This window comes from Myotis myotis, unplaced genomic scaffold (genome assembly GCF_014108235.1).
Source record: "Myotis myotis isolate mMyoMyo1 unplaced genomic scaffold, mMyoMyo1.p scaffold_m19_p_2, whole genome shotgun sequence".
Taxonomy (NCBI): domain Eukaryota; kingdom Metazoa; phylum Chordata; class Mammalia; order Chiroptera; family Vespertilionidae; genus Myotis; species Myotis myotis.
In genome coordinates, this window is record NW_023416324.1 from 113,944,857 (window position 1) to 113,964,044 (window position 19,188).

The 19,188-nt window shown below is 39.6% G+C and overlaps 2 protein-coding genes across 3 annotated transcripts in view; one reads left to right on the forward strand and one right to left on the reverse strand.

Moving 5' to 3' along the window:
- MED12L (mediator complex subunit 12L) overlaps positions 1 to 19,188 on the forward strand; it is a 423,259-nt gene that overhangs the window by 166,783 nt on the left and 237,288 nt on the right. Inside the window, exon 16 of the mRNA XM_036350497.1 lies at positions 1,875 to 2,051. Coding sequence (XP_036206390.1) covers positions 1,875 to 2,051 — 177 coding nt within the window. The remainder of the gene's footprint in view (positions 1 to 1,874; positions 2,052 to 19,188) is intronic.
- On the reverse strand, positions 5,860 to 13,932 carry GPR171 (G protein-coupled receptor 171). 2 transcript variants are annotated; one of them, XM_036350502.1, is made up of 2 exons: positions 7,379 to 7,724; positions 5,860 to 7,276 (listed from the first exon to the last, which is right to left on the reverse strand). In XM_036350502.1, the coding sequence occupies exons 1-2, from the start codon at positions 7,548 to 7,550 to the stop codon at positions 6,291 to 6,293; spliced, it is 1,158 nt and encodes a 385-aa protein (XP_036206395.1). In that variant the 5' UTR covers positions 7,551 to 7,724; the 3' UTR covers positions 5,860 to 6,290. The 2 variants fall into 2 exon arrangements, with proteins under 2 accessions (XP_036206395.1, XP_036206396.1); XM_036350503.1 differs by lacking the exon at positions 7,379 to 7,724 and adding an exon at positions 13,536 to 13,932 and having other exon boundaries at positions 5,863 to 7,276.

Here is a 19,188-nt window from a genome sequence, read left to right on the forward strand (position 1 = left end):
AATTGTACCAGTGTTTTATACATAGTGGGAAATTCTGTGTTAGACTTAACACATCATGTCTTCATTCAATGAATAAAAAATTTAATATTTATTTCTCAAATGTTTTAAAGTTAAGTTGTTCTTTTCAACAAATTATTTTATGCAGTGACTATGAATTTATAATTTTCTGCCAATTTCTGATATTTTGGACATTGTTCCAGATACTTATTGAAATTTTCAAGGCAAAAAAACATGAAGTTGGTGATGGGAAATAGTAGAAAATGGTGAGAGATTATGATAATTCCTTAACAATAAAACCTCATGTTGGTTGTATGAGAGTTTAAGTATATAATATTATATTTTTTTAAGCCAGCACCTATACTTGTAATTTAAAAACCTGACATTAGAATTATACACATTGATTCATAGTTTAAACTCTTAAGATTTGGTGACTAAATGGTATAGGAATTTTAAAAAATCTTTAGTATAAATACGTTTGTTTCTAAATTTGTCCACAGTATAAGTTATATAGGGTGAAAAAATTAAAGCTACTTTACCTGTTTAGGCTTTTTCTATGTTTCTGATTTTTCTTTTTTGTTCTTCAATATCAAGATATCTTAAAGCTTAGATTTTTCTTACTAAGAAAAGTTGGTGAGCACGTGACTGGGAATAGCCCAGGGAAGGAGATTATGGTCAGTTTGTTTTTATCAGGACGTTCCTGTGCTCTTCCCTTAAAAAAGTCATGGAAGTTGAATCTTTCTCATCATGAGGACAAAGAGTGACTTTCCAAAGCAATGCATACTTTAAACCTTCTTTATTTTTGGAAAAGACACTAAGAGGAAATAAGAGGGTGGTTAAAAATGTTACTGTCCTGCTTTAGCATCAGTTTCTTAATGAGCTACACCATCTACCATGTGACTTCCTTTCTCTGACCATCATCAGGGACAGACTGTTATGGCACATATGGGTATTGGCTCAGGAACTATTGATCTTTTTGATGAAGTAGACAAGTGACTTTAAAACTGACTTGGGTTCGCAATTCCCAGGAGGTTAACCATTGAATTATTATTGACTATGAATCCCTCCCCGACCCCGACCCCAGCAGGGCTCTGCCCTCTGTTTCTTGCTCAGGCACTGGAATGACCTGTGTACTTGCGATGTAAATATGACCCCAGTACATTCCTCCCCAGGGCACAGTCCATCAGCTCTGTAGTTGTTTCCTGTCGCTTCATCCTCGGTTTCATCTGTACTGCCTCCTTGGGAAATTTAACACTCCTGCCCTCCTAGACCTTTTGTTCCTTTTGAGATCGGCATCTCTCAGGAAAAAGGAGTGTAGTAGTTTCATCAGGACAGTGCATGTTGATTTGCCGCATATGTGTTTAGCTTCTAAATAGTAGCTTTCCTGGCTCTGGACTTGCTATACATTCTTTTACTTTATCTAAGTATAATTATGTGCTCTTCCCCATGAATCTTAATGAGTCCCTCTTTATAAAAAATATTGTTTGGGGAAAAGAATAAAACCTTTATGTTATTCATTAGCTTGTTAACTATTTCAGTGCATGTGTTTTTGTAGGAAATGTAGCCCTAAGAGGAAAACACTGACCTGTAGTCTGGTCTGTCTCCGGCCCTCCAGGAAATACAGCTGGGCCCATTTCTCACGTGTGTGGTCGTCATGGTCTCATCCTCAAAATGGAGGACGATGGCGACAGCTTCCTAGTGATCTGAATATGAAGTTATGGAAATAAGCAAAATTTCTGTTTATATTTTGCTCAGTGGTTAAATAAGGAAAGGATATTGTTTGAGTGTTTTCTGTGTTGGAAGCTCTGTATACAGTTCTGGTGTTGGCTTCACTCTCTTTCATTTATAACCTCCACCATTTGCTTTACACGACTTAGATTTTTTCTCCTATGCCTGGAGAGTCCTGTGAGATCATCAACCCTTCCTTGGGCAGAAGAATGTCAGTTAATGGTGAGAAGCTGCTGAAGAGAGAAAAACCAAGAGAGTTGATTTTTCCATCTAATTATGACCTCCTGCGACACCTGCAGTATGCAACACATTTTCCCATACCTCTGGTAAGTCAGTGCGTCAGTCAGTTGACAACCTGATTATTTCATTAGAGGATGATTAGCCATAGACTATTCAACTACTTGCCTGAACAGTACATGTGATAGCAGGTGAATGTTTGTATTCATTGCTTCTTTTGTTATAACTCTGACCATATGGTTTATGTACTGATGAGTGCCCATGTGTGGTGTGATACTACTAGCTGACTAGATTTAACAGAATTTACTATATTAATGTCCTTTTATTGAGCATTTGAGTCACTGCAAATAATGGCTAAATTTGTTTTCCTACTTCAATTTGAAACTCATTTATCGAGTAGCATTTATGTGCACTGTATTGTGGTAGTTACTTTTGGTATTATGCAGATGAATAACAATTTATGGACATAGGAAAGATGAATAAGATAGGAGAGCGAAGTTTATATAAAGAGCGAAGTGCTCTATTTTAAAGGGAAACAAGTTTTAGTTTTAGTTTTAGGTTTAAGGTATGCATTGCTTTGGAAAGTCACTCTTTGTCCTCATGATGAGAAAGATTCAACTTCCATGATTTTTTTAAGGGAAGAGCACAGGAACGTCCTGATAAAAGATGAATAAGATAAAATGACAAGCATTAAAAAGTACAATGAGTAAAAACCCAAGTGCCCACTGGAAGGTGAACCATTTGACATTTTTGGGTTTCTTCCACTCTCCAAGAGTAAATGTTGGAAGGGAGAGAGAGCATCTGATTGAGAAATTGGGTAGGGCTTCATGGAAGAGGTTGTATGTGAGATGGATTTGGATTTTGACCTGTTGAATTTAAGAACTGGAGAGCACATGGGAAATACTTGCCAGGAAATTTAGTGTGTGAGTTATAAAGAGTGAAGTGCTCTATTTTAAAGGGAAACAAGTTTAGTTTTTGTTATTAGTAATGAAGATTGGGCCAAGATCTGTAAATGTTTTTATTCTTAGGTTCACTATCATTTTTTCCTGGGATTTTAAGTATAATTTTAATGAGTAAATCTCATTGAACACTATTATTATTTTAGCAAAAATATAATTTTAGGCATGCATTATGTTATTTCCTGCATATCTTTGAGGAGTTTTGATCTGCGAACTAAATATTTTATTACATTTGTTTATTTATTGATTGATTGATTGGTTATTTTGGAACTTCCTCTGAAATGACTTTCAAAATCACTACACCCATGTATTTTCTCCCCTTTATTAAATTAAGAACCCTTTTTTTGGTGTGAACTTTTCTATGTCCAGGGTTATGTCAAAAGTTGCCATAATTTTTTCATGTTCATCACTGGCTGACTGTATCAACATTATTTTTTTTAATCTTCACTCGATATTTTTACCATTGATTTTTAGAGAGTGGAAGGGAGAAGGAGAGACAGAGAGAAACATCGATGTGAGAGAGACATATCAGTTCGTTGTCTCCCACATGCCCCCAACCAGGGCCGGGAGCCTGCAACCGGGGTATGTGCCCTTGACCGGAATCAAACCTGGGACCCTTCACTCCGCGGGCCGACGCTCTATCCACTGAGCCAGATTGGGTAGGGCTGTCTCAACACTTATCAGCTGTTACCTGTGTCACTCATTTTTAATATAATGGAATAATCTTACAGTTTATTCAGGGCAGCAGAAAGAGTAGCCCTGATATTTAGAGCTGTACCCTGAAGAATCCCTGGATGAACTATCATGATATCTGGGATTTGTTTTAAAATAGAGTCAGGGGGCCGGGTAATTGAAGTGGAGTGTAGTTAACAGTAACGCACCGGTGTTAATATCCCGTTTTTGACAAACGTGTTGTGGGTGTGTAAGGCATTAACATTAGGGCAAAATGGGATGAAGGGTATGTGGGAACTCTACCATATTTATACCTTTCTTATAAATTTTATATTACTTCAAAATAAAAGGTTTATTTTAGAAAAAGAAGAAAATGGAGAGGGGGAAATGAAGCAAATATGGCAGTGTTGAGAATGGTTGAAGCTGGGTGAGCAGAGCTTCGCAGGGCTCCCCTCCATGTGCCTGGTGTCAGAGCAGGGCGCTCCCCACACACTTCTTCATTCTTTTGTTCATATCCTTAGCAACGCCGTCATCCCCGGCGTTTAGTATTCTAAACACTGTCCACTAACTTCCCTGAGGAAAGAACATGAAGTACTTCTAATGGCTAATTCTCATGATGAATTATGATATAATTCAATTGTATTGCAATCATAAAAAGACCTAATAAATGGATGTGGCAGGGTATATTTCATAGCCTTCCATCACCAGTTGCCCTAAACCCCTTTATACTGTGAGTATAATTAGAAGGCATCAATAAAGGGAAATAAAAGTATATATTAATATAACATGTTGTAGAGTCTGGTTCTCTTTACTAAAAAGGAAAATTAGGCTGATTTATCAAGCAAGTGAGGAGACTATAAGAATATGATTTAAAACAAAGATTCTTTTACCTCTCTCTCTAAGATGTGGCCCTAGTGACTGAAGGCCAAGGAGAGAGGACTAAAGCGGACTTCACCAAAGAGTTTTGAAAAATAGACTAGTTTCATGTATTCTCCTATAGGAATAATGTCTTGATCTGCCCATCAGTAAAAACATGTTCTTAGAATACCAACAAGCACAGGTTCTAGGATAGGCATCATACCAGCCTGTCAGGTATAGACATGTGATGCTGATGGGGGCTCCTGTCATTAACACTTGCCAGCTAGCATTTTTTCAGAACTTACCATGTTATGAGTGCAATAGGCACTTTTGTGTGTGTATTTTCTTATTTATCATTCTCTTCAAACTCAAAGAATATATTTGTGAAATTGTAGACAGGAGTTGTCTTGGGTCAGGCCTTAGAAAATAATGCTTCATGCAGATCTAAAAAGGGTATGGAATCAAACTTGTTTTATTACTTCCCAGGAACATAGTTTCTTAATCATGGCAGTTAATGTTCATGGATTACCAATTGTTTTCATATGAGCTTTTACTATCGAGATGAAAACCCCCCACAAAACTTCATGTATGCTTGTCTAAACTTTGTAATCTTCTTTTCTTTAAATAAGTGTCTTATTTCATCATCTATTGAATCGTTTCTGCATTACTGGTAGTAGAGAGATCGAAGGGTGTGACCCTTAGAGCAGGAGTCACCCGCACTCCAGTGTGCTGGCCTCAGATGGGGTCACTCACCTTCAGGATCTGGGTGGCAGCAGCCAGCCTGGCACCACTGCTTTCCTAACCAGGCCTTGTTGTGTGGAGTGGGCATATCTATTTTAAGACCATTTGACTGATGCTCTTTTTCCATAACTTCAATGTGAGTTTCTAGTTCCAAAACAGTAGTTTGGCAGTTAGTGTAATTTAACAATTCCCCTTGAAAATGTTATAGGGTCTATTTCATATTGCTATAAAATAAAAATAAGAAATCACTGAATTTGTCATACTAACAGCAGAAAGTTACTGGAGTAGTGAGCTGAAAGGTGGATTAAAAATAAATCAGGTTTCATGTAAAAATAAGCTGGCTTTTTTTTTTTTTTTTTTTTAAGTGATCTAAAAGGCTTTAAATTGTGTTGCTGAAGGGCTTTATGGCAACTTACGTAGAGTTTATATGAAGAGGTCAATGGCGCTAACCCCTTCACAGTAAGAAATCTACATATAACTTGTGATTCCCCCCAAACTTATCTTCCAATAGTGCACTGTTGACCGGAAGCCTTACTGATTTCATAAACAGTTGGTGGACTCATATTTTTTACATTATATGCATTATGTATTGTATTCTTATAATAAAGTTAGCTTGAACAAATAAAATGTTATTGAAAAAAATCATAAGGAAGAGAATATGCGTTTACAGTACCATATGTATTTATTGAAAAAAAATTGCGTGTAAGCGGACCCATGCAGTTCAAACCTCTATTTAAGGGCCACCTTTATTTTGCATATTTTTCTCAAGAAGTCAGTTCCAGGTATTTCAGTGAACACCTCACAAACACCTCTGTGTCTGCAATAGAAGTCATTTGGATTTCAAGGGTATTGCAGGGTTTTACATTGGTTTAACAAGAATTTTTAGTTTTTTTGTACAAATATTTGCCTTAACAACCAAGAAGTACTGCTTGGTTTGCATTTAAAAACAGGGTTTCACAGTAAACCATGCCACATTTGCTAACTGTCTGTACTTTTACATTCTGAGGCTCTCTTTTTCTCCTCTTTTCCAGTTGTTTTGCACTTGTTGTCCAGTAAGGGAAGAAGTTGCAGCATAAAGTTATAGCACAATCCCATGGTTTATGCATCATTTTCACAACTTGATTTTTCTTTCTGAGCCCTGCTCTCCTTACCTGAAGCAAAAGTTGCAGTCACCTTCAAGCGGAATGCCTTTGAGAGCTGATAGTACAGGAGAGGGTCAAAGCACAAGTTTGACACCGCCAGGAGCAGCGTGGCCTCTTTGGCTTTGAAGAGGGAAATCCTGGTTGGACAGTCAGATATGACCTCGGTCTGGCTGAGCGTGTATGGGATTCTGACAATGTGATAAGGAACAAAGCATATAATGTAGGCTGTAGTCACTAAAAGTATGTTAACGAGAGCTCTTTTCACATTTGAATAATTTTCATTATCTTTGTTTCTGTAGAGTTGTCGAATTACTAGGCAGTTTGATATCAAAATGATGGCTGAGAAATTTAAAAATATAGCTATACATATGAAGTTTGTCAGCAAATGCCAATTTCTTCCAAACTCCTTTTTGAATTCCATGCATCCTACATTTGGCTTTTCCTTGATGTCTTTGATGGGAATCACCATGTTTGGCACCATTATCAGAAGGACCATTCCCCACACAACAGCCGATATCATTTTGCCAAATCCAGGTTCTTGTATTCGATAAATCTTGCAGCTGTGTGTCAATTGAAGACAGCGGTCAATGCTGACAAATGCTAAGAAGATAATCGATAAGTACATATTAATGTAGATGAGGCAGGCTGTTACTTGGCAGTGGAATATCCTCAGCTTCCAGGGTGCCACACCCAAGTCAACAGCAATTTTCACTGGTAATGCCAGAGTGAGCAGGAAATCAGCTGTAAGCAAATTAATTAAGTATATGCTTACACACCTGTGATTTGTGTTTTTCTGCATGAAAGCCCATGTTGCAAAACAACTTCCAATAATTCCAATAAGGAAAACTAAGTAAAAGAAATATGTGAATGGCTCCAGATCTCTGTAAACTGGACAGAAGGTAGAACTGTTTGTCATCTTGTGCGAAAGTAAGGATGACTCTTCTAAAAAACAAAATTTTAAAAATTTGTTAAAAGAAAAGGGAAGAGAGGTTAGTAATTAAAATTAGAAATTATTTCCTTTAAAATAACTTGAACTAACAATACCTCCGTCCCAATCTTTCTGGTTCTTAGAATTTTTCTGATGAACTCTTCTAAAGCATGTGGACTGGTGGGAACATCTTAGCTTATGAGGAAGCCTGGGTTTTCCATGGTCTAATTTTGTGTTTTTGGGAAATCCCATTAGGTTAGCTTCTAAAAGGCATATTTTTGACATCATACTTTTGCCTTCTGATAGCTCTTGTTACCAGTTGGCTTGGAAGTTAGTTTGCAGAGGAGATAAGTAAACTGAAATTCTGAGAACTAGAGTTGAAACGAGGGTAAAATGGTTTGGTTGTGGCTGAGCCGGAAGAGCTGAATGGGGCTGTCTGGCTTTCTTTGCGTATAGGTTGATAGAACTGCTCGTGCTGGAGGAACCTAGACTGAGGGGGTGGTAAGAGTAACAAAGTTGTACTAAAATTTAAAAGTGGGTATTTCAAAAGTAGGCCCTTTCTGCATGAAAGCCCATGTTGCAAAACAACTTCCAATAATTCCAATAAGGAAAACTAAGTAAAAGATCTAACCTACTAGAACATTTAACCTACTGTATCTAACCTACTAGAACATTTTCACAATCAAAATTTTATTTTATTTTTCTTTTTAGCAGAAAGAGTTGAAGGATTAGAGTCTGGTCCAGAGTTGATACTTTATTACCTCCATTTTTCTGGCTCCAGTTTCATAGTATAGACCTGTGGTGTCTGCTAGGATGGTAGGCTGTCACCACGTGTGACTACTGAGCATTTGAAATGTGGCCAGTCCAGATTGACATGTGTTGTAAATGCAGAATACACACTGGGTTTTAAAGATTTAGTACATCATATTTTTAAAAATAGTACAAGTAGTAAAATTGTATTCATTTATGCAAATAATACAACAATTAGTAAAATATCTCATTAATATTTTCATACTGAGCACATGTCAAAATATTTTTGATGTATTAGGTTAAATATAATATTAAGATTAGTTTATCCTGTTTCTTTTTGCTATTTTAAATGCAGCTACTAGATAATTTTAAAGTGCCTCTGTGGTTTGCATTATATTTCTATTGGGCCAGTGCTTGTATAGATGTTTCTGTGTTCTTAGTATTTTTGAGAAATTTCAAGAATGTATTTTAAAGGCTTCTAGAACAAGGATACATGACATTGGTAACAAAACTCTCGAAGAAAAGCTCAGTTATATTAGTATCAAAACGTCTAACGTTAACACTTCAGAGTGTTTTCTTTCTCTTTCACTGTGGGTTTTGAGGCAGTCAAGCTAGAAGTAGAAGACATGCCCTTAGAACCACTGTGATTTACACAATACCATGTTCCTCCAAGTCAGGAACATTGGGTGTTAGAAGCACACATTAAACCAATTGGACTTCACTCACTGCCTTTGCCCTGGTCCAGTGCCCCTGATACTCCAAGGTCGCGGGCACTTCTTTCTGGGGCTGCTTCTTGAGATGCTCCCTCCTCATGCATATTAAGTACCTTTCTTTTGTTTTAACAAGAAGAGTATTTTTGTGTTTTAGCCATAAAAATGGATAGATAACTTTTTAAATGTAGTAACTAGTAAGTATAGTGGCTGATTAAGAAGGCCAGATAAGCCTATTCACTCAAAATTCCCTTAAAAAAAAAAATAACCAAAACTGCTGAAGCCTTTCTGAATCTTAATTCTCCTTAATTATTTAATGATCCATTGTGTGCATCTTGGGATAAAACAGTATGCAAATAGATTGATAAGGCAGCGGTACATAAATCTTTCTAAATTCATGTCATGGAAAGGGTACATGTCCTTCCCACTTTCCGACCTGAGAGGATTTTAGAGTCCACAAATGGTCATAAACTCCATGGAAACAATTAAGTACTGACTTTGGGTCTGGCACTATGCTAAGGACTTTACATGAACCTATTAACCTTCCATCATTACTACCATGTATTATTATTCCTGTTTTCCAGATGAGAAAACTGAGGCACAATAGGTTAAGTAATGCCAGATTATATGGTTGGATATAGAGCCAGGATTCCAAATCAGGCCATCTGATCTCAGAAACCACTCCAAAAGACTGTCCCAACAATAATAGTATTAACAATGATGATGGTGATGGTAATTGTTATTATTATTATTATTGTTATTATTATTATTGCCAACCTTTACTAAGGGCAGCAACTATATTCTAAGCAATTTTCATTCTTAATTTTTTTCTAACTACTAATAAAAGACGTTTAGGCTTCATGTATTTTGATGTTTCATTTTATAATATACTAGAGGCCCAGTGCACAAAAATTTGTGCACTCGGGGGGGAGTGGGGGTCCCTCAGCCCGGCCTGTGCCCTATTGCAGTCTGGGATCCCTCGGGAGATAACGACCTGCTGGCTTAGGCCTGCTCCCGGGTGGCAGAGGGCAGGCCCAATCCCTAGGTGCAGCCCCTGGTCGGGCTCAGAGCAGGACTGATTGGGGAGTTGGGGCACTGCCCCCTGTCATGCACAGAGCAGGACGGATTGGGAGGTTGCGATGCCACCCTCAGTCAAGCTCAGGGTAGGGCCAATTGGGGACGTTGGGGCACCGCCCCCTGTCACACTCAAGGCAAGGTCGATGGGGAGGTTGCGGCACCACCCCCTGTCACGCACAGAGCAAGGCCCATCAGGGGGGTTGGGGCTCCGTACCCTGTCACGCACAGAGCAGGGCCCATCAGGGGGTTGGGGAGCTCCCCCCTGTCACGCAGAGAGCAGGGCCCATCAGGTGGTTGGGGAGCTCCCCCCGTCACGCACAAAGTAGGACCGATAGGGGAGTTGCGGCACCGCCCCCTGTCACACACAGCAGGGCGGATCAGGGGGTTGGGGCGCCGCACCCTGTCACACTCAGGGCAGGGCCGATGGGGAGGTTATGGCTCTACCCCGTCACACACAGAGCAGGGCCCGTGGGGGGGGGGAGTTGGGGCGCCGCCCTCTATCACACACAGAGCAGGGCCGATCAGGGGGTTGGGGCGCCGCCACTCTCACACTCAGGGCAGGGCCGATGGGGAGGTTATGGCTCTACCGTGTCACACACAGAGCAGGGCCTGTGGGGGGGGGGGGGGAGTTGGGGCACCGCACCCTGTCACACACAGAGCCACAGGGCGATCAGGGGGTTGGGGAGCTCCCCCTATCAGGCACAGAGCAGTGCTGATCAGGGGGTTTGGGTGCCTTCCCCTGTCACAAACAGAGCAGGGCGGATAGGGAGGTTGTGGCTCCGCCCCCTGTCACAGAGCAGCAGGGCGATCAGGGGGTTTGAGCGTTGCCCCCTGTTACGCTGATTCCGGTGCCGGGAGGCCTCTCGGCTCCGCTGATTCCGGTGCTGGGAGGCATATTACCCTTTTACTATGTAGGATAGAGGCCTGGTGCATGGGTGGGGGCTGGCTGGTTTGCCCTGAAGGGTGTCCTGGATCAGGGTGGGGATCCCCACTGGGGTGCCTGGCCAGCCTGGGTGAGGGGATGATGGCTGTTTGCAGCTGGTCACACACCCTTCAGGGTGAGGGTCCCCACTGGGGTGCCTGGCCAGTCTGGGTGAGGGGCTGAGGGCTGTTTTCAGGCTGGCAGGTGACTGAAGCTCCCAACTGCTCTTTTTTTTTTTTTTTTTTTTTTTTTATTCTGGGCCAGCTTTAGCTCTGAAGCTGCTGAAAGCAGGTATCTGGTTTTTTTGGGTTCTATAATCGAAACACTGTATCAACTCCAGCTCTGAGATCCTGGCTGGCTGAAAGCAGGTTTCTGGGGTTTTGTTTAGCTTCTATATTTGTAACAATGTTTCAAACTGCAAGCTCAGAGGCCGGCAAGGCAGGCGGGGAACGTTGGAGTCCTCCGTCACTGAAGCAAGCAAGCCTCATGTTAGCTTCAAGCTGCCTGGCTGCTGGCTGCCATCTTGGCTGGCAGTTAATTTGCATATTGCCCTGATTAGCCAATGGGAAGGGTAGCAGACTTACGGCTAATTATCATGTTTCTCTTTTATTAGATAGGATATACAGTGGAACCTCTTTTCTCGAACTTAATTTGTTCCAGAAGGCTGTTTGAAAACCAAATCATTTTCCCCATTAGTAAATTGAGTTAATTTGTTCCAGACCCCCAAATGATGTTCTGGCTTAACCTTTCTTGCATACAGTACATTTCTACTGTACTTTTTAATGTGTAAATAAACACTTAAAAAACAAAAAGGACATGAAATGTAAATGAAAATTTAACAAAAAGGAAAGGAAATGTACAGTAAAAAAATGAAAATTTAACAATTAAATACAAAAAAGTATGAAAATATTGACAGCACAATATCCTGAGGCAAACTGACTCATATTCACACATTCTCTCCTTTGTTTGTCACCTGAGAGATGCGTGACTGATCATACCAGTATCTGCATGAAAAGGTTGTCAGGTTGAGAAGCAAGTTGTTTGAGATGGGAAATGTTCTAGGGGATGAAAGGTTCTATCCTTGAAACCTAACCTTTACTTTTGAAGTTCCCATGACCTAGTCTCTCCATACCTCCCTACTGTCTTTATCCCTCCTCGCTACTTTAGATCGGTGGGATCTCCTCTATTCTGTGAACTGTTTCTTCTGCCTTTTATTTTTGGTTGTGATTAAATTGTGGGATCAAAGGACTTTAAGGATGGAGTGAACCTTTATTGATAGCATTTAGTCCAATCCTCAGATCATTTGAGGAAACTGAGGTCTGCACTTGGGCTGCTCAAGGCTTCACAGAACAGGCTAGGCTCTGACCTTGATTGCTTTCTGGACTTTCTGCCTTTATCCTCCCTAAACTGGAGTCCTGCCTATCCTAAATGCCTGGAGGAAGCTCTTCACATCTAAAGTCTAATCCAGGCTTCACTGACTTCCTTAGGACTGGTTTTCCATGGTAACCATTATGTGTGCTGTGACTTCCTGAGCACTTTTCTTCCCTTGTCAGAAGCTAATGGTGCAGATTGGCCCCTATCTCCCATCTTTGTTCATTGTTCCTTTATAAGGAACTAGGATTTTGGCTTATGCGTTTGTATTTCAAATATTACATAATAGTAACATACTAATGTGCTTTTTTATTTTATTATTTTTTAAGTTTGTTTTTATTGATTTCTGAGAGAAGAAGGGAGAAAGAGAGAGAGAGAAATGTTGATGAGAGAGAAACATCTTTCGGCTGCCTCCTGCACGCCACCCACTGGGGGTTGAACCTGAAACCTGGGCATGCGCTCTGACCAGGAATCGAACCAGCGACCTCCTGGTGCATGGGACAGTGCTCAAGCAACTGAGTCATACTGGCTAAGCATAATGTGTTTTTTAAAAGTTCCCTCGTTGCTCATACCATTATACAATAAAGCCCTATTTTATAGAAGAATGTATAGTAAACACGGATTAGAGAAGGATTGTTTGGATCAATTAATTTTCTCTATAATTGGCATTGACCATATATACCACCCATAAGTAATTTATTTAAAAATAATTACAGTGTGTTTATGTATTCAATAATGCTTGCAAATCACGTAGTGCTTCGCAGTGGCTTTCATCAACCTGTCTAGATTGCAACAGAAACCAAATCTCTTCATTTAAAGTTTTGGTTATGTCAGTTAGGGGTTAAATTATACTATAATAACACCTGTGTTATCAATAATGAATTTGAAAACTAAATGCTTGATCAATATTTTGTCAGCCACTTATTAGCCTGTGGAAATTTGTGGTATCTAGAGCTACTCCAGCAAAATGGAAAATATTTCAAGTGTCTTCTTTGTTTGGATTGAAAGCCCATTGCTTAGAAAATAAACACATTAGGTTTTTTTATGGAAGTCACAATGGAATTTTCTTGAAATTACCTATTATAATGTGTGTAGTAGGAAGTCATTTTAAGAACCATTGTGCCCTGTTGTGAGGACCAACATGGCCTTTATTCATCCAGTTGTAAAATTGAGTTACTTAATAGCAATGCTCACCTGTAAGTAAGTATTCAGCCCTGTATGGATTAAGCTGTCTTTCTGAGAATGGATGGGGTCTTCAGATAGGAGAACATTATAGTGTAGTTCACAGTGAGAATCTACTTAGAGATTAATAACTGGTGCTTTCTTACCCAGCAACCTTGCTACATGTTGACATTTCCAATTACATGGTTTAAACACCGAAAATCATAGCTTTTCCTTCCAAGGAAAGACAGTAAAGTATATGAAGTATTTAAAAAGACATACCTGGGGGTATATTCCCGGAGCCTCAGTGGCCACTCTCCAAGTCCTCAGAGAAGCATGTGCTGTTCGTCTGGCTGTAGCAGTAACAGCTCTATTGAGGGGCTGCTGGTTGTACTAAAAATTTCCTTTCCTTTTGTGTGGTTTTAAATGTTGCATATTGACGTAGATGAAACTGTGGTCTGCAAATAGTTTAACTGTATGAAGGTCTACTAAGGAGGTTCTTTTCAGTTTTGTGTATGCTTTCTTAAGCAATTCATAGTTGTCTATTCTAATTTTAGTGGGAGGATTTTTATTTGTCCATTGTAGTGCCTAATTGTTTTTTTGTAAAACACCAAAGCTGTGTTTTTCATCATAATGATTTTAAAGAACATTAATTTTTATGCCTTGAAAGGGGTTATGAGTTACAGATACTAGGTGTTCAAGAAAATTTCTTTAGTTCTACATATTGATACCCATAAGCCTTTCAAAGTTATAATTTTAAAATAATTGTTGCAGTATGGATCCTGCTAGAGACATCTTTTCATAAACAAACAAACAAAAAAGATGTGATTTGACATTGTCTGGTAAACTATTCTATGTTTTATTTTTCTTCATTCTTTTTTGTTCCTTGTAGAAAAATCTGGAAATAGAAGAGGTAAGTCACTATATACAGAGATAACCCCTGTTAACATTTTTAGCATATACATTTTAAAAATTTTCTGTATGTATACACACCCACTTAAAAATGTTATTATATTGTACATACTGGTTCATGGTTTGTACTTTTTTCATTCAATATGTTGGTTCTGTTTTCATAAGTTACTAGAGTAGACGTAAATGAGTATTTGTCAATTTGGCCCAAACAGCTTAATGAATTGAGACAATTAATTTTTAATTATTAGATTGTATGCGACTATGCATTTTAAATGTTTGGGTCATTGTTCATTCTGCCTGTGGGTGAGCAAACATTTAGTGAGTGTCTGAATGGAGCCCAGCATGGTGAGGGACCTAACAAAAAGTCACTCTCTTATCCCTGTCATCTATTGGCTCTGTTAGGTTATGTTTCTTGCATGAGGGTAGCTTTTACAAAACAGAATATAGAGTGTACATTTCAAGAACATTTTAGGAAGTTCTAAGCCTGCTGGTACAAAGTCGATTTGAAGTTGAGCCATTGCCTGGTCAATCATGGTCTGCTTTCTTCTGTTGCTTCATTGGTTTGGTAGATGCTTTGGTTTCATCTCTTTTTCTCCTAATAATTCTTAGTCAGTTCCCAGATAATTAGAAAAAAGTTCAAATGAACCTCTCCAGAGTTTAAAATTCAGTCCCTTTTGGTATTAACTTTAAAAAAGAAAAATTTCTCAAAAGACTAAATGGGACTTGCCAAGCTGAGGTAATGAATTTAGAAGAGTCAAAGGGACCTTTTGAAGAAAGCAATGTGAGGATGCTTATGATGATGGTGGCCATTTGTTTAAGATATTCTGGTGTCCTCCAAATCCATGTAATTATTGTTTTTATTTTGCAAAAGAAGAGATTCTTTTTTTTTTACGTATATTCACTTAAATAGTAGAGGAAAATCCTAAACTCTCTCCGACTTTGTATCTGATTTTGGTTCAGAACCATTGTTAACTTTCATTATGATTGGGCTAGGAAATGATCCGTCTTTTAAGATCTGTGTGGAACAGGACTCACTAAAACACTTCAGAAAAGACTTGCCTGCAGATGGTCAGGTAAGGGAGCAGTATGGTCAGGGTTGACATTCAGTGGACGATGTAGAGGCTGAGATGGAGAGAATTTGGCCAGATGGAGTTGGCTGCCAGCTGAGTGGTGAATGATTTTAGCATGGTGTGAAGGAAAATGGAAATAAACAGATTTTGGAAAAGTTGTTTGTTGATGTTTTTTAGGTTGGTGTATTTACTAGTGTATGTTTACTTCCATGTTCACTTTGGGGTATAGACGGAGTTAAGAAGTACATTCGACTGTCCTTAAAAACCCACTAAGGCTTTTATGTCTGGATTGCCAAACGTTCAAGAGCTGAAGTACCCCAGATCTCAGAGTTCTGTTTCCTTTTTGGAATAGTGGGAAACCACACTTTTAATAGTGAAACTGAACCAGGTTCTTCCTTTTGAGAACGAGCTTGAGGCACCTTATGTTTTGTGGAAGTTTGTTCACAGTGGAAATATGCTTTGGGGGGCTTTGTCCCTCTTTTTGTTTTAACATGAGTTCCCTTTGAATTTCCATAAGTTGCCTTTTTCTGTTTCATTAGGACAAATGTTGTTCAGGTCGTCTCTTGTTAGTGTTCTAGGAAATGACACATCACCACTAACCCAGTACCTCAGAAACCCAAGTGGGAAGGAGTGAGGGGAAGTTATTTTTCCCTTACGTTGGTCATGGTAATACTTTTTATTGGAAATGATGCATTAGTTACTTTAATGGATATTTTGTATGTTTAAAATAAAAATGGATGCTCTATCCAGTTTGGCTCAGTGAATAGAGTGTCAGCCTGCTGACTGAAGGTTCCCAGGTTCGATTTCAGTCAAGGGCACATGCCTGGGTTGTGGGCTCGATCCACAGTAGGGGGGTGTGCAGGAGGCAGCCGATCAATGATTCTCTCTCATCATTGATGTTCTGTCTCTCTCCCCCTTTCTCTTCCTCTCTGAACTCAATAAAAATATATTTAAAAAAATAAAGGAAGCTAAATTTCCCTAGGAATCTATCCCCCCTGTCCACATGCATCATGCTTTTGATTTTTTTTTTTTAAATATATTTTATTGATTTTTTACAGAGAGGAAGGGAGAGAGATAGAGAGTTAGAAACATCGATGAGAGAGAAACATCGATCAGCTGCCTCCTGCACATCTCCTACTGGGGTTGTGCCCGCAACCCAGGTACATGCCCTTGACCGGAATCGAACCCGGGACCCTTCAGTCCGCAGGCCGATGCTCTATCCACTGAGCCAAACCGGTTTTGGCCATGCTTTTGATTTTATTGGACACAAATATCAAACAACATTTCATATTTCAGTAGAAATATAATTTTTAATGTTTAATTTAACATCATTAAAATTTGCCTTTTAAATATAGCATGGGAGGCCTTTGGAACTAATGAGGAGGGAAACTGAGTGTTGGGGTATGTGGCCACTGCCATAGCCAGACACAGCCCTGGGAACTTCTTTAAAGAATCCATGACACGTAGGAGATTCTTCTCTAACAGCTGCACAGTTAGACTTGAGTGTCCCAGCACGCACTTATGCTTCTTAAATGGAAGTGTTGGGCAGAAACAGTGGTTCTAAAGCAGGCCAGTAGTCCCCCATTTAGTGTTTACCACGATTCGAATTTGCATGCCATCGGGCAGTGGAACAGTATTCCACTGTTGCCACTCCTCTCATGGAATTTGCAAGTCAGGATGCTCTCAACTCAACAGTAACTTGCATCCTGAAACTTTTTATGATCCTTGGTTAATGAATGCTGGTGAGCAAAACATCTCTCTAGCAGCTTGTGTGGCTCCGATCAGCCTTCTCCTTGGAGCCACTGTGCTTTTGGTTTGTACTTTGAAAGTCTTTTAAAAGCACATAATTCACTTTCCCACCTGGATCACTCCAAAGTCTTTTTCCCGACCCTAGTATCTTCAAATTTGTGAGTGATGGTCATAATGGACAGAGTGGTTTTAAAGTGTGGTGCACATATAGCTCTTCCAAGATGTTGCTTTGTCTGCATGATTTAAGCTCTGCCTTCGTTTGTTACCTTTTTAATGAAATGGAGCAAAAATTTGGAAATGTTTTGAAGGCAAAGGTGTTTTGCACATTCTTGGACTGTGAAGTTGGTTATGAGTGGCTGAGCATATTCCCTGTCATTCTCCTTGCCCCTCCTTTTGCTCTTCTGCCTTTTTATTGACAGTACAATGCTATTTTAAGGTCAACACACAGTCCATATGGCCTTTCTGCTGTGAGGTGCGACTGCTCTTTGACCCAGGGTTATAAAATAATTAATTGGAAGGAAATACTTAAAAGAGAACTTGTAAAGTTTATCTTGTTTTCTTTAGTCACTGAGTTCATTTTTTTCTTTTCCACTTGTGTCGTTATGCTCCCCTTTTAATGAAGTATGAGTAACACATTTTCAAAGCTCATAACTCTCCATTTTACAAACTCTGTTGTTACTTTCTAGAAGGAGGTTCTTTAGAGGAATTCTCCCTTTCTTTTCATGCGAATCTTTGTTTTTTGATGAAGTAAAAAAAAAAAATCCAGCAACAAATATTTACTGATTTGCAGGCTGCCTCCTTAGCACCCATGCTAGGGAATATTTTTGTGACTTTTAGAAGGTTACAACGTAGAAGAGTGACAAGAATATGCAGGACCTGCAGTGACCCAAAATTACGACTGGCTGTTAGAACCTGTGAATCCAGGAGATGCCCAGGTAGGATGAAGGGATGCTTCTGAGAAGTGGGAGGATGGTGGCATGCTTGGGGCATGACGGGCATGACTGGGGAGTGCAAAGTGTGTTTGGGAACTTGCAGGCATTCTGGGTACTTGAAGTATCTGAGCAGGATCTGTGTGAGGACAGAGATGAGACAAAATCTTGGATCGACCTGGTCAGCCTTGGATGCTTGAATAAGCAGGGGAGAAGAACTCAGGAAAGTTGTGTGGCAGTGCAGCAGTAGGTAAAGCTGCGTTGTTAGAGTATGTGGGGTCAGGGGAGAAAGTGGAAGGCAAGATGCCAGTTAGAGGAGGACTAAAGTCACGTTAGCTGAGAGGCTTTGAGGATCGGAAATGCATGGCAGTGGGAGGGGAGCGACCAGGGTTCAATGCTCGGGAGGGAAGTGTGAGGAAGAGAAAATTGGGTGTGTTGACTTCCTGTGTTTTTAGTGCCATCTTATTATTTTATGTAGCACAGATTGCTCTTTATTCCTCTCAGTTAGATTTTAAATATTCCTCAGTGCTTTGTCTGTCACCACCCAGACACCTGAATGTAAACTTGTAAACACTTCAGAAGCTCTCATTTTGAACAACATTAATGGAAACACTGCATTTCCTATAAAAATTACCTTTTTATTCTGCTAAATGCTTTAATAATATCAAATAATATTAATAAAATTATCATTTATTAATAATATAATGTACTTTAAAAAATGATACCAGGCTGAAATTGGCTTTTACTTTAGAAACAAAATGAAGATTAACTCCTCATTTCAGTGAGATGTCAGAGAGCTGGTATTCTCTCAGAAAGCTAAGGACTCAATGTGGAACATGAATAATTAATAACTTGAAAAATCTGCTAGTTACAACTTACTGTAGAAAAAGGATTATCAAGAAATTGTTTTAAGTAATATGACATTTTATATGGAGATAATAAAAGCCATCTTTTAGTGTCTTTTATGTCCAGGGATGAAATGATAGGGAATAATAAGCCCGTGGGACTTTGCTATGCACTTTGAGGGCTTAGCAGTTCACCAGTGACTGTGATTTGGGAGGGAGAGGAAAACAGTGTAGCTCTGGGCTCCCCCGGATGTGCTGATTCCATGGGGGTGGGACAGCAGGATGACCCTGACCCAGAGTCCTGCATTGTTGGTCCCCAGAGCACTGAACAGAGATAATGTTTTGGAAGTGGGGTGAGGTGGGTTGGGAGATCTTAACTTCGACCATGAGCGGAGTCAGAATTATACAGTGAGGGCCTTCAAAAGGTAAC

Bases quoted from the DNA above. Each gene is read 5' to 3' on its own strand.
- GPR171 (XM_036350502.1), bottom strand. From the start codon at position 7,550: ATGATGTCAAAAATATGCCTTTTAGAAGCTAACCTAATGGGATTTCCC. The intron at 7,277-7,378 runs GTATTGTTAGTT...TTTGTTTTTTAG, and splicing joins CCAGAAAGATTGGGACGGAG to AAGAGTCATCCTTACTTTCG.